This window comes from Lepidochelys olivacea (assembly GCF_965140295.1).
Source record: "Lepidochelys olivacea isolate rLepOli2 genome assembly, chromosome: 1".
Taxonomy (NCBI): Eukaryota; Metazoa; Chordata; order Testudines; family Cheloniidae; genus Lepidochelys; species Lepidochelys olivacea.
The window spans coordinates 239,312,536-239,327,178 of NC_140411.1; the positions used below are offsets into that span (position 1 = coordinate 239,312,536).

At 42.9% G+C, this 14,643-nt stretch overlaps 1 protein-coding gene across 2 annotated transcripts; it reads right to left on the reverse strand.

Moving 5' to 3' along the window:
* Positions 1-1,228: 1,228 nt before the first annotated feature.
* Positions 1,229-14,185, reverse strand: MGST1 (microsomal glutathione S-transferase 1). 2 transcript variants are annotated; one of them, XM_084618056.1, is made up of 4 exons: positions 14,030-14,185; positions 6,312-6,459; positions 5,033-5,127; positions 1,229-1,866 (listed from the first exon to the last, which is right to left on the reverse strand). In XM_084618056.1, exons 2-4 carry the CDS (start codon positions 6,435-6,437, stop codon positions 1,620-1,622), a joined length of 468 nt encoding a protein of 155 aa, XP_084474182.1. In that variant the 5' UTR covers positions 6,438-6,459; positions 14,030-14,185; the 3' UTR covers positions 1,229-1,619. The 2 variants fall into 2 exon arrangements, with proteins under 2 accessions (XP_084474182.1, XP_084474183.1); XM_084618057.1 differs by lacking the exon at positions 14,030-14,185 and adding an exon at positions 13,149-13,267.
* Between the last annotated feature and the right edge of the window lie 458 nt (positions 14,186-14,643).

Here is a 14,643-nt window from a genome sequence, read left to right on the forward strand (position 1 = left end):
CTGAGCATGTGGGCAAGACTCACCAGCCAGATACCCAGGAAAGAATTCTCTGTAGTAACTCAGATCCCACCCCATCAATAGCCTGGAAGGTGTAGGATAGATACACTGCAGCAAGGAACACTCCAATTCAGAAGCAATGCTGCAACTCTGTCACTTTGCAACTAAAAGAACACAAGATAGGGCGGGGACATTGGAAAATGTCAATTGGCTGCAAGAGTCACTCCTGCCTGCCAGGCTATTGATTTTCTTGAGCATCGATAATTAACATGCCTCACAGCACTGCAACCTCACTCATGCAGAAGGGAGGGAAAATAGCAGTCTCTGGAAAGGGGAAGCAGAGAGAGTTCTCAGGAGACTGCCTGGACTGCCTTTCAGCATGGCTCTTCTCTAGTGGGAGAGAGACCACATTTTGGGGTAAAGCCGCAGCAAGATTAACTAATGTAACTATTAAAGAGGCAGTTATATTGTAGACATTGGCTTCATTCATGCTCATTCTTGGTAATGACCTATGCACCACACACTGTAGGTTAAAGAAAGTAGCCATTTCTTCAAACACATCTGAATGTGAACCCAGTGATCTTATTTGAGTAAGACCTACAGAAACAGAAGTGAAAGATTCAAGCACTGCTTTGGTATTGTATGAAACATTTGTGACATTCACACATTCAGATTATCATCATCAGCAAGTTTAAGCTTTACTCTGCACTTTCAGAGCAAGATCTTCCATTATTGATCTATTTTTGAAACACACCACAACATATGCATTCAATAGAGAGCCACCTATGTATTGTCTGGGAATACACATAAGCAAAAATCTAGCTCCTTCTCTTATGTGGATCTTTCCCATTGTGAAGACAGAGCCTCCTCAAAAGGGCTGCTACACAGCCATAAATCTGGAGTAACTCCAAAAAGTTAATTCAGATTTTCACCTGTGTAACAAAACAGGACCTCGCCCAGAAAAAAACATATATACACAATATATTAAATATGCTATTAGCCTGAGAAAATTGATCTGCTCGAGTTTCATTTTTCAATCCCATAGTGGATTACACCAATACCAATTTCATCAAAAATTCTTTACAAGGCCTGGCATTACTTGCTATATCTTATTATTAAGGTAAACATTCCTCAAAGAACTGTGTGATTTGAATCTCTCTCTGATTCATTGTGACATCCTATTTGCTGGTTGCAGTTAGAGGAGTCAAAATAAAAACAAAAATTCAAAACACACTTTTTTTTCCTTGTCTTTATTGATTTAGGCTTCGGAGATACAGCCCAAAAGAATGCATCTGTAGAAAATCACCACACATGTTATCGATACAGCACTGTCATATTTTCAGAATCTTAAGCCTTCAACAAATCACAGAGAGAACATTCAAACTAATGTTTGTTGGCAAAGCAGACTGAATAGAGAAGACATGAGGAGGGAAATTTTTTTGCTTTGAAGAGAAACATTTCAAACAGGAATGAAGAGCCTCTTTGTTAAAAATGCAGCCTTAGCCACCATGTAAAAATTGTTACAAAAATTAGACAGTTCGTTTAAGATAGCCATGTTTAATCTAATGCACTGTTAGAAACTCCATGTGGAATGTCGAGGGGGTGATGAGGCTGTGTTCTAGTTACAGGTACAATCCAGTTGTCAGCAGCCTGTATGCCATTGAGATAGTAACTGCATACCCAGCTGCCCAAGACAAGCCTCTGCAAGGCTGGGGGAGAGGTGTCAAATACGCGATAGTGTGAAAGATTCTAGCCCCAACGAAGATCCTGAAGTGCAGCAAAGCTGTGGACAGAGCAGGGCCACTCAGGGCATAGAGCAGACCAATGCCAATAAATGGGACAATGTTTTCTAGGTCGTTCAGGTGGCCTCTGGGGAAAGAAAGTTGTTGTACAGTGTTACACTTTGCAGAATAAAGCACTGGTTTAAAAAAGACTTAGAAAGTTTTACTGCATCTTCAAAGCAGGGTTAACAATTAAGGACCACACTAACACACATTTATCTTTATGTACATGCATAGTCTCAGCAAAGTTAATATGAAAAACATATTTTCTACCGTTACATGTCCCTCAATTCCCTTCCCTTCCCCCTTGGCTTTTATTTTGTATTTTAAATTTTATACCTGTCTGGAGTGCATTGGAGGTACAATTGGACTGCTTTTCAGTTCAATATATTAAAGCTGTATTGGATAGTCGGTCTAACGATTTCTTTAGAAAGTACTTTAATAGCCATCTCGCAGAACATTCTTTTTTGAGCACTCTGACCTAATGAGCGTCCTGTTTGTTCCTCTTCTCCAATGCTAGGCCACACCATTTTCAGCTATTGTTATTTTGATGCCATAAATCAAACTATTTGAAATGGGCCCCAACCAAAACCCCAGATCTGAAAATGCTCTTCTACACCTGCCCTTAGAACTCTTCCTCTCATTCCACAACTATGGGAAAATTTAATTCAAACAAGAGCCTTGCTGTTTGGCACGACCACTAATAATTTTAGGGTTCCCTGCCCGCCAGTAACAGATTAGGAACTGTCTGCATTGATTTTTATCCTAAAAGCAGAAACAGACTCAAAATATGCATTAAACATAGAAATGTCATTAGGCCTCTTCTTATACTAATAAATCCAACTAAAGCTAAATCACTCTTACAGTATGCTTCATTCTTCAGTTGTCATGCAGTTTGCAAAAGAAAAAACCCATAATAACTGTCTGCCGAGAGCATATGAAGTTAACCACGGTTGTAAAAAGAATGTGTGTTGCAATGTTAATTGAGTAAGTTGACCTGGCGTGAGTTAACTGTTCTGTGGAAGCACCAACACTGGAATCAATGGCCAGGGCCATAACCAGGGTGGGGCAAACAGGGTGGAAAGCCATGGGGGTAGAAAAATAATGGGGGGTGGGGGAGAACAGTAGGGGGCATAAATATGCTTGCTCACCCCAGGTGCTAAAATGCCTAGTTATGGCTCTGTCTATGGCTTCGGGGGAGGGGGGCTTAGGACAGAATTTTAACACTGATTTGTGTGTGTAATTCTAATAGGTTGTTTGTTGTTGTTTTTTTAAAATAACAGTGTATCTACATGGACAATTTACTATGGTAGTAAAGTTAATATTCTACTTTCACATGGCCCTTTTCATCTTTTTGAAGCTATACACGTACAGGGATGACTTCTCACTGAAATGCAGCCACTTTTGTGACCATCATCCAAGTGCACACCTAGCAAACAACTCTACGTACAACAGAGGGGGAGAGGGGGAACTTTTGGCCAGTGTCCTCAGGGAAAATCCCCAGGCTTATAAATAATTGCCCTGGACTCTTTAGTGGCCACTCAGAACAGACTTCAGGGCACTACAGTAGATTCCACTTATTAAAAATCCCTCCATTGCCAGGAAAAAATTGCTACCATCCAGCAGGTGCTAATAAGCAGTCTGCCAGTTTGCGAGGCTGCAGCTAGAGAAGGTAGTGCTGGGACATGCCTTTCCTGGCTGCAGCCCTACAGTGGTAAGAAGGAAGGCTGCAGCCCAGATGCCAGGGCTTTCTACATGGAGCAGGGGCGATGGGGCCACACCGTACTTCTCCCTGTGCTCTCTAGGCATCAGGGCTCAGCAAGTCCCAGCACTTCCTTCCCTGCATACAGTTCCCCAGGAGCTGGGACAGCTGAGCACTGGCCACAAGTTTGCAGGGCTGAAGCGACGGAAGTCGTCCCAGCACTTCCTTTCTTGGCTGTTGCCTCACAAACCTTCCCTCAGCTGGGGGCTTTCTTCCCAAAAGAGTTGGTAGTAAACCGGTGCCAATATCCAAATCCCATTCACAGCGATGTTAATGGGATGGGATTGGTTCCCAGCAATATGTTGCCATTAACTGGAAATTGCTAATATCAGGATAAGTGGAATCCTCTCTACATAAATCTACCTTTACAAGGATGCATTTGATTCCTAGCGATGGTTCCAACGAGTCTTGTTGCTTATGTTAAAAGAGTCTTCCCCATCACTGACATTTGGTAGCTTGCTCCCCAGCGGTGGGAATAAAGACATAACTTCACATCAAAGCCATTAGGAGAAGGAGTTGTGGGCCATGTTTATTAGCTATTTTTATATTGATAAAATCCCTTTTGCTTTATTTTATTTTATTTTTTTTACTATACCACATAAGCCACTAGTCTTCATGAAAGCCGAATGAAATTAAAAATTTTCTTTTTTTGGGGGGGACGACAGCAGGGGATTAGCAATGGTTTGTCAAAAAGTATCTGTAAGTAATATTTTTGTGAGAGTATAGAGGAATGTCACCGCAAACTAAATAAAAGCAAAAAAAAGTTTCAAAGCAATATTCAGCCCCTAGAGAAAGACTCAGGGCAGAATGGAAATGCTCTTAAATTCTAATACATTGCTAAGTGACACATTACCATTTTTTTTTTTTTTAAACAGAGTATAGGACCACAAGACTGATCCATCTTCCTGTATAACTAGTGCAAGGGTAGGTAACCTATGGATTCCATTATGCAAAGAAAGAAGAGGCCTCAACTCCCACTCAACACCTTGCCGGGCGGGGCCCTATGATACTATCTTGAATTCCATGATTTTAATAGGTAATACACCTATTCCTCTTCCCCACAATTTCCTTTGCTTTATAGCAAGAGTTGAAAAGGAAGGTCAGAAATCACAGCTGTTCCTGTGTAAGTTGCACAAGAAGCATATTTATACTTACTATAACCCACTAAAGTTCAGTCCAGTTTTTAAGCGTGGTTTACAATCCCACCCCCCAATTCATACACACATCGGATATTGTTCAGGATCAGGCTTTCATCCACAATCAGGGCCCTTGCCTACCCAGGTAGTTAATTTTATATATTTATTCACATATTATTTAATACATCTGCTGATCCGATTATGTTCTTTTTAGACACTTGTTCCATTAGATTACCACATAAAAAAACCAAAACGAAATATATATGGGACCTAGAGAGAATGGCCTGTAAATAATTCTATAAAATAGCTTTATTCTGCTATCCAAGAATCATTCTGATAGACTTCTGTGGTATTACCTCCGCACACGTTCAACGTCTGGGTCAGTCCGCAGGAACTTCTTAGCATTCTCACCTTTGCCAAACGTTGCTGTATCTTCTGGGTTACTAAAGGCCTGTTCAAACAAACACACCCCCCAACCAAATGCATTAGAAAAAATGCAGCTCTTCTTGCTAAGACATAAAACCTTCCTGCAGCTTGGTGTAAGTGTTCTCTTAAAGAACGTCCCTAACATCCCAGTAATCCTAACTGACGTTACATACATGCACCAAAGCCTTTTAAAATGCTAAACCTGAAAATCAGGCCTAGTCTACATAAAAGCTTTTGTACTAGTATAACTACGTGAGGGAGGGGGTAGGTTTTTTTTTTCCCCTATGTAGTTATAATGCTACATGCCCTAGTGTGGAAGCAGATATACTGGTAAAAATGGTGCCTTATACCAGTACAGCTTATTCCCATTTGGGAATAGTCATATTGGTATAAAGGAGCTGTATATCTGTGTCCACACGAGTAGAGCTGTACTGCTCTAACTATACCAGTACAGTATAGCTTAAAGTGATACAATTTGTGTGTGTGGATGAGGCCGCAGTTACAGTGAGGGCTGGAGGAGAGCAGAAGCTGACGGAAGCCCAACCTTGCCAAGACAGAAGTGATGTGACTGGTCTGGGAAGCCATCTAGAAGAGATGGTAGGTATAATTGCTGCCAGCTTGCTTGCTTTCTTCCCTCGGATTCCCATGTGGCAGCAGTAGCCAGGTGGGCTTCTCCCCTCCCATCGGCCTTTAACTCATTAGGAGGCTGTTACCTCTCCTCTCAGGTAATTATATAGTCCTTTGTTACTTCCAGACTGAATACTGCAAAACACACAGCTTGGAAAGAGGTGTATTTCCTCCCCACCCTCCCACCCCCAATTATTCTTTGGTTAGCTTGACACAAAAATCACACAACATCTGCTTTATAAGGTGCGTGCTCAAGAGACAGCGTGTTCTGGGCAACGAGAGAGAATCCACCAGTGAGAAAGGATTTCTATACAGAAGAATGGAATAGTTTCAGGAGCAGAGAGATACAGTAACTCAAATGTGTCTGTAAAAGAGACTGCCTTGTAATTACAGTGGTAGGCATTTTCCATTAGTGACATTAACTGAAGCACCATCAGACTAAGGAAAGTAACTGAATATTATTAGAATAATAATTAAAAAATCAGTATTTAAAGCAGAAAAGGGAAGAGATACTTTTGATACTTTTGTATTTTTATGTGAATCTCAACCGGTTCTGCCACATTACATCCCTGTTTTTTTTACCTTTCTTGTCATTCTGAAGTATGCTGTTATAACACTCATTAGCATCATTTTTAAAAGGACAATGGTTGTATAGGTAGCATAAGCCAGGAACACCTCGCTGTCAATTAGCTGGGAAAGTTCAGCCATTTCTGCGTATCTCACTGAAGACCTACAAGAAAAAATTTAGGCCAAGAGTGTAACAAATAGAAGTATGATGATACATTCACTAGAGCAGCTTTCCCTAGCAGCGCTGTAGCGATGCCATAATTAAGGCTGAAACTTAAAACCTCTACACCAAATCCCTCTATCTTCACTAGGCTGTAACTCTAAAGTCCTCTTGGTGCCCTACAGTTCTCCTTTTCAAGGAATTGTTCATTGAGGCATGAAAATATACAGCCAAAACATTTAACAACCAACCACACAAATAAAAACAGTTTAATTACAGAACGTCATACACCTTCAGTCATCAGCACTATAAACACAGTCAGGACTTTCCCCTGGACATGAAGTTAGACTGATATCTTCAATGTCTTTTCCCTAACAAGTTCGGAGGGTATGATGAGACAGTCCTAAGTTTATCTTTCCACTTAAGATCATAAAATGGACTTTTATTACTAGCCGAATAATTAAAGTTGCATGCACTTGAGCCTGCTCAGGATATAGATATGGGTTATCAAAAGTCTCCACCAGACCATCATTGGAAGAAAAGACAGGAGAAGAAATGTATCTAATCAGTCTTGTTTTCATCAAGAACACACCGTAGAGACTTAGGTCTACTTGGATCAGAGGCCCCGAAGAACACTCCTATGAGCTGTAAGAAGTTGTGTTGGGGTGGTTCTTGAGTCAGAACAAAACAGATACGCCAACATAGCATTACAGGGCACTGTAGTGGCAGATAGGGACTAAGGCACTCTCTTACAGAAGTTATACAGTATTAAGTTCTAACAACTTCTTGTCAGAGATTCCATGCTATTTTGTGTGTTTAGATTTTAAGAGTATGAGTGGTAAACCAAGTGTCCCAGGCAAAAATCAGAACTATATCAAAGCTATTTCATATTTTCTGGTGGAATATTTGAAACTTTAGCCACTTTTTCTGTTTTGTCCACAAATAGGATGATTGAATTTATTTGTTATTCAAGATTATTCACCAAACAATTTATTTCTGGAAATAAATCAAAATACGTTGGATAGCTATGGCTGGTTACATGGTACTGTTTATTGCCTGACTGGGTGAGTGTAACTTTTATTGCATGATCTTTCTGGAACAAGTTCTTATATTCGTAAATTCAAAATATGCTTCCCAAAAACACTCATTTACAACTTGTTTTTCCCATAAATATCCACAGGATCATAAGAATGGCCGTACAGGGTCAGACCAATGGTCTATATAACCCAGTGAGGGGTGCCAGATGCTTAAAAGAACAGGGCAATTATCGAGTGACCCATTCCCCTGTTGTCCACTCCCAGGTTTTGGCAGTCAGATGTTTAGGGATACTCAGAGCACAGGGTTGCATCCCTGACCATCTCGGCCAATAGCCATTGATGGACCTATCCTCCATGAACTTATCTCATTCTTTTTTTGAGCCCAGTTACACTTTTGGCCTTCACAACATCCCTGGCAATGAATTCCACAGGCTGACTATGCACTGTGTGAAGCAGTACTTTCTTATGTTGGTTTGAATCTGCTGTCTACAAACTTCATTGGGTTCTTGTGTTCTGTGAAGGGGTAAACAACACTTTCCTATTCACTTTCTCCACACCATTCATGACTGTATAGACCTCTATCATAGCCCACCTCTTTTCTAAGATGAACAGTCCGAATCTTTTTAATCTCTTCCTCTTATGTTTCATACCCGTAATCATTCTTGTTGGCCTTGTCTGTACCTTTTCCAACTCTAATATATCTTTTTTGAGACAGGGCAACCAGACTGCATGCAGTATTCAAGGTGTGGGTATATCATAGCTATATATACACAATGCAATATCATCATATTATCCGTTTTATTATTTATCCCTTTCCGAACTGTTCTTAACATTCTGTTTACAGCATTGTTGTAGCCATGTAAGTATCTTATTGGACCAATTACTATTGGTGAAAGAGACAAGCTTTGCAGCTACAGAGAGCTCTTTTCCAGGTCTGGGCATTCTGTAGCTTTGCTGACTGGTGCTGCACATTGAGCAGATATTTTAAGTAAACTTGCTTGCTAGTACAGTCATTACATTACAAAAAGCAAAAGTAAAAAAAAGAGTGTGAACACCAGAAGACAAGACCTCAAGGAAGACAAAGAGGGGACATAACAGTCTTCAAATATGTGAAAGGTCATTACAAAGAGGACAGTGATCAATCGTTCTCCATGTCCACTGAAGGCAGGACAAGAAGTAATTAGCATAGTTTGCAGCAAGGAAATGTAGGTTAAATACCAGGAAAAACTATAAGGTTAGTGAAGTACTAGAACAGGTTAGCTGAGGGAAGTTGTGAAATCCCCATAACTGGAGATTTTAAAGAACAGGTTAGACAGACACTTGTCCGGGATGGTCTTAGTATATTTAATCCTGCCTCAGATGGGTAGGATGGACTAGATACCTCTTGAGATTCCTTCCAGCCCTGCATTTTTGTGATTCTATTTATTTAAAAAAAAAAAAAAAAAAAGGCAGAACTAAACCACTCCCTCCACCCCAAAAAAGAGAACTTCAGTCTTTGGTATAAGAAGCAGGGTGCTAATCCATTCCTCCCCACTCTGCTTTGTTGGTGACCTTTAAGTGTGAGCAGGGAAGGCATGGGTAACTGCCAATACACTCTTAAAATACTTATACATACAAATTAACATTTATACTAAAAACAAAAAGAAAAGGAGTACTTGTGGCACCTTAGAGACTGACAAAGTATTTGTGCTTTTAGTGAGTCATTGTCTTGTGTGTTTGTCTGTCTGTCTGTCTCTCACTCACACACACACACTCACTCACTCTCCCTTCCCCTCCCCACATATAAACTGCTTGTACCCTGTAAAGAACAGAAGCATTCGATTTGGTATTTTTTGTTTTTCTAAATTGTTTAGGAATCGGAACCGGATACAGGGCACATGATGGTAGCCAGAAATAGGTCTCTTCTGGGTTGAAGAATTATTTTATTTTTACTTAAAAGTATCAGCAACATACTATATGTATTAGTATGATCTTTATATAATAGACATGAGTCTCTTATTTTTTGCAATAAAGCTATTCACATATTTGAGTGGATTATCAGTATTTGAAGGTAACTGCTTCATTTCCATCTACTCAGGGACACACTGACCCTGCTTTGTAATCAAAACAAAACTTGCCTAAGTATTTTATCCCTTTAGAAAGAATTAAGAACAGGTTTTACCACCGTTTGCAGGAAAAGAATACACTAAAAAAAAAAAAAAAGTTGGTTAATGAGAAAAGAATAGATTCCTAGATACCAAGGTCAGAAGGGACCATTATGATCATCTAGTCTGACCTCCTGCACAACGCAGGCCACAGAATTTCACCCACCACTCCTGCCAAAAACCTCTCACCTATGTCTGAGCTATTGAAGTCCTCAAATCCTGGTTTAAAGACTTCAAGGAGCAGAGAATCCTCCAGCAAGTGACCCGTGCCCCATGCTACAGAAGAAGGCGAAAAACCTCCAGGGCCTCTTCCAATCTGCCCTGGAGGAAAATTCCTTCCCAACCCCAAATATGGGGATCAGCTAAACCCTGAGCAAAGGGGCAAGATTCATAGGCAACTGTTAATTCTTTTCCCAAGGCTTTTTAAAGGAGTTCCAAGGAGATTGCTCTCAACTGCATAATGCTCTGGCGAGGATGGAACATTATGTCAGAACTATAAATTACATAAAATAATCAAAATTAACTAAAACATTTGTATTGCAGTACTGCCTAGGCTCCTTGGATGAGGTGGAGGCCCCATTGTGCTAAACACTGTACAAGTAACACTGTACAAGGTGGCTTATAATATCAGGAGGATCCTTGATGGACCTATAGCCCCTAACCAAAAACAAAACAACCAACAACAAAAAACCCCACCACCAACAAAAATCTACATTAAGGCCACTATTATTTGGGTTGCAAAATCATGCACTTGAAAGTTAGTAAAGGTTAAATTTGTGGTTGCCCATGCAGCCATAATTCTGACCCCTCATGCAAACAACCTATGCATTGAAGGAGGCAGGGGTCCTGTAGGAAAAATAGTATGTGATAATGTAATTAAAAGACTTTATCAGAATACACACACACCAGGGGGTCAAAGTAAGATTGCAGGGGCAACTGTAAATCTGGCATTTCCTAACTTTCAATTATTATTTTTTAGCACAGCTCTTTTGTAGGTGATTTCGCAGCGTCGGTCTTTATTTTTTACAAAAGAGAGAAAAAGTTCTATTATACATAACCATCTTGGCCTGAACCTTCAGCATTGCAGCATAGACTGCTTCTACTTGAACTACAGAACTGCATTAGCTAGAAGCAGAAGTCTATTATCATCCCCAGTTTTGTGGGACATGAGCAGCTGTGTCCACAGTTGGTGGATGGGGGGACCCAGATCAGGCAGTGTCTGTCCATTGTCCCACACATTCATTAGGTGGTGGTAGGGCCTCTACTCCATACGGTGCTCCCAGAGTGGGGCCCAGATCACTGGGGCCAAATGCTAGGTCTGGAGGTGAAGGAGCCAAACCCACTCCAGCACCCTTTCCCCAACACACCCCTATAACAGCTCTCAGATGTGCCCAGTACAATGCTCGCAACAGTCTCTCAAGAAAACGTTAGTGAGAGAAAGGAAATAGTGATTCTTTAACCATTTGTCTCTCAGCAAAGATTAACAGAATTTCATGGGACTGTAAAAAAGAGAAAAATGAAAAAGGGCACTTCTGCAGCCTGCTGAATACCCAAGGCCTGTTGCAAACAACAGAGGTATGACAGTTTCTCAAAGAAAGGGTTATAATAGTCCTAAATATAGGAGTCACAACCAGTGCTCACCATAACACTGTATTCACCTATTTTCCCTATTTGTGAAAACTGATCTCAGAAGCTCCAAGTGTCTATTAAGTGTCTATTCATGGGGCTGTTGGGAAGGATGGAAGGAAAGGTGAATTCTTATGCATTAAAATCCTAGTGAAGACAAGGCAGTTTGCAATTTTCACATGTGTTATTAGATCCAGGAAAACACTATGGAGGAGCTTAGGGTTTACCTTGACCTGCTAACTTATGGTAAAACTCCAACTGTCTTGTCTTTACTAGGATTTTAACACCTTTTTTCCTTACTGTGGACATAACCTTAGGGTACGTCTACACTGTGATAGAAGACTCACAGCATGGCAGTCGCCAGCTCATGTCAGCTGACTCAGGCTCACAGGGCTTGGGCTGCAGGGTAGACGTTCAGGCTTGGACTGGAGCCTGGGTTCTCAGACCTTCCCCCTTTATGGGATCTCAGAGCCCAGGCTCCAGCCCGAACATCTACCCTGAAGTTTTATAATCCCACAGCCCGAGCCCAAGGGAGCCAACATGGGCCAGCGGCAGGTGTTTTAATCGCAGTGTAGACATACCCTAAGAATTGACTGGATTCCACAAAGCTCTTACATTCCATGTGCCGGTTACTAAGAGTGGGCAAATGAGAAGATCTCAGAGATCTTGTCCACGCTGTGAGCAGAACCATGCTAACTCATGCCAGTCTGTCAACTGAAGAGGGGCAGCATGCTGAGATCCAGGGCTCTCAGCTCCCCACCGGGAACACAGCTGCCCTCCCCCCCCCCCCACCCCCACAGGCTCTTGCCTCCCTGTTCACTGTGCGGAGCAAGGGGCAGCCACCTGGGCTTCTCACTTCCCTGAGCAGGGAGCCAGGGGCAGCCAGCTCTAGCTGCCTGGCTTTCTTGTCAATTTCAGGGCTTTAGCATGAAGCTGTGACTAGACAGACACAGCATCGCAATAATTAAACTGACATAAGCCCTACGCCTCTCGTGGAGGTGGAGTTACTGTGTCGGTGTAACAGGGCACTTACATCGGTGGGAGCAACGCTGTAGTGTGTATACTAACACAGTTAAATCCATGTAAGCTGTGTCACATAGATCAGGCCCAAACTGCACTAATTTAACTATGTGTGTGCTTTTACAGATCATTTAGTTAAATTAGGGCAAAACCACAGTGTGGACACATTTAAACTGGTTTAAAATTGGCTTATATCAATTGATCTTGACTGAATAAAGAATCAGTTAAAACTAGATTGAGATAAACACATTTAAATTGATTTAAGAGTCTCTGCATGCGGGTTTTATACCTAAATCAATTTTAAAAACATTTTAACATGTAATATCAACATGGCCTCAGCAGCTCAAGAGCAGTGGTTCCCCACCATTGTCCCCTCTTGCACAGATGGATAAAGATCTTGTGGGCCCCCTCAACCCTGCAGTTCCTCATACCACCTATTTTGATTCTCAATCCTTTCTCATTCTCTGAACCCGCAAAAAGGACTTTGCATACCTCACTACAATCACCATCTGAAGTGAGCTGTAGCTCATGAAAACTTATGCTCTGATAAATTTGTTAGTCTCTAAGGTGCCACAAGTCCTCCTTTTCATCTGTCTAAAGAATGCCACAACTCTAGCACAATACTCCTATTCTGACATGTGCCTCTTATCTCCAAACGCCCTGGTGCACTTGCCCAGGGCCGTGACTCTGCAATTTCATACTAATGCTCTTTATCAGTCTTTTCCTTGCAACACCCCTGTACACAATGGGCATAAGGACAGGTCAGTTTACTCACATTCATGCTGCCTTGGTTGAACTTTTTTTTTGAAATATACACAATTCATTCATTTATGGCAAAAAGCATCGAGAAGAATTACTGCCTTACCCTGCATCTTGACACCATTCCAAGCACTGAGTTCTTCCTCAGGTCCAAAGTTCCACATGTAATTACACTAACTTTCAAAGTTCGTTTAATTCATGTGGGGACGGGGCAATGAATCCTCAGGGGAGGGGTTTTTGTTTGTTTTTTTTTTTTTAAAGTCATTTAAATCATTTGGGGCCCTGTTGATTCCAGAGCTGAATATTTGTAAGTAGCTTGCAGACTCCTTAAAAACATTTCGGGTTTACCCACACAACCCTAGGGGTCTGGTTTGTTTTGAAATATACAAACATGAGCCCCAGTCCCGCAAATGCCTAGGGAAGGGAGCAATGTTGCCCATGCACAACAGCCTTATTAAAAGGAACGGAGAAACGGGTGGGGAGAGTTCCTTCGGTCACAGGAGTCGTGTCGTGTCGTGTCCCGTCCCCCTTCATTTGCTTGCGAGTGCGTGCACAGGGCAATAAAGCGTTTACTGGCAGTCACCAGAATACCACGATCATCCCCGAGGAAAACAGCAGCCTAGTTTGCAGAGCACTGAGCCAACAGCACAAGGCACTGATCGCTGCTCCCCGGCCCCTTCTCTTACAAGCCTCAGCCAAAAAGGCAGAGCCAGAGCCCCGGCCCCGGCCCCGGCCGCACCCGCTCGGGATCCCCGCGCGGAGCCCGGCCCGACTCCCCGCGCCCGAACACGCCTCTGGCTCGGAGGAAGCTGAACTTCTGCGCCTGGGGCCCAGCTCTGATGCTCAGGCTGAAGTTCGGAGCCATGCGGGGAAGGCCGCTGAGCCCCCGCCCCCCAGCACACCAAGTGGCAACGGGCAGACCCCCCCCCCAGCGTCTGCCCGGGGCTCCCCCGGCGCGCCCCGGCCCAGGGGGCGCACTGAACGCACCTGGCTTCCGAGCGGCTGGGCAGGCGAAAGGTTCACACGCACCGACCCCCACTGGCTCGGCGCTCCCAGCTGCCGGCCCGCCCACTGGAGCAGCTCGCCCTCCTTCTTGGCACGCCCCTAGCTGAACTCCCCTCCCCGTCGGCCTGGCCCTCCCAGCCTGGCTTGTTCCCTTCACTCCAACCCGCTTTTCCTCACCCCCTGGTTACTTTCCTCGGCCTGCTCCCTTCTTTTCTGCCTTGATTCCTCCCTCTTGCCTTCCCCCCGCAATCTGATCTGCTCTTTGCCTACTCTCCTGCTATCACCGTCTCTCCTTCCCTTCCACCCACCTTCATTCTCCTGCTGCCCTCTACCCCACTCCCTCACTTTGGAGCATGAGGATCACCCTTTATCTCTTAGGATCATGCTTCTCTGGGTGTGCTGGAAGAGGCAGGGTTTGGATCTTTTGTAACAGCTCCAGTGTTTCAAGGTTAGGAAGGAACCTTCAGGGCACTTGGCCAACAGCACGCACCACTCCATCTGGGAGTTTGTTAAGGTTTTGAATTGTCCTTGCATTTTAACAGGCCTTGGGAAGGTTTCCATTATGACTGGGTTACAAGTCCATACCATATGGTACT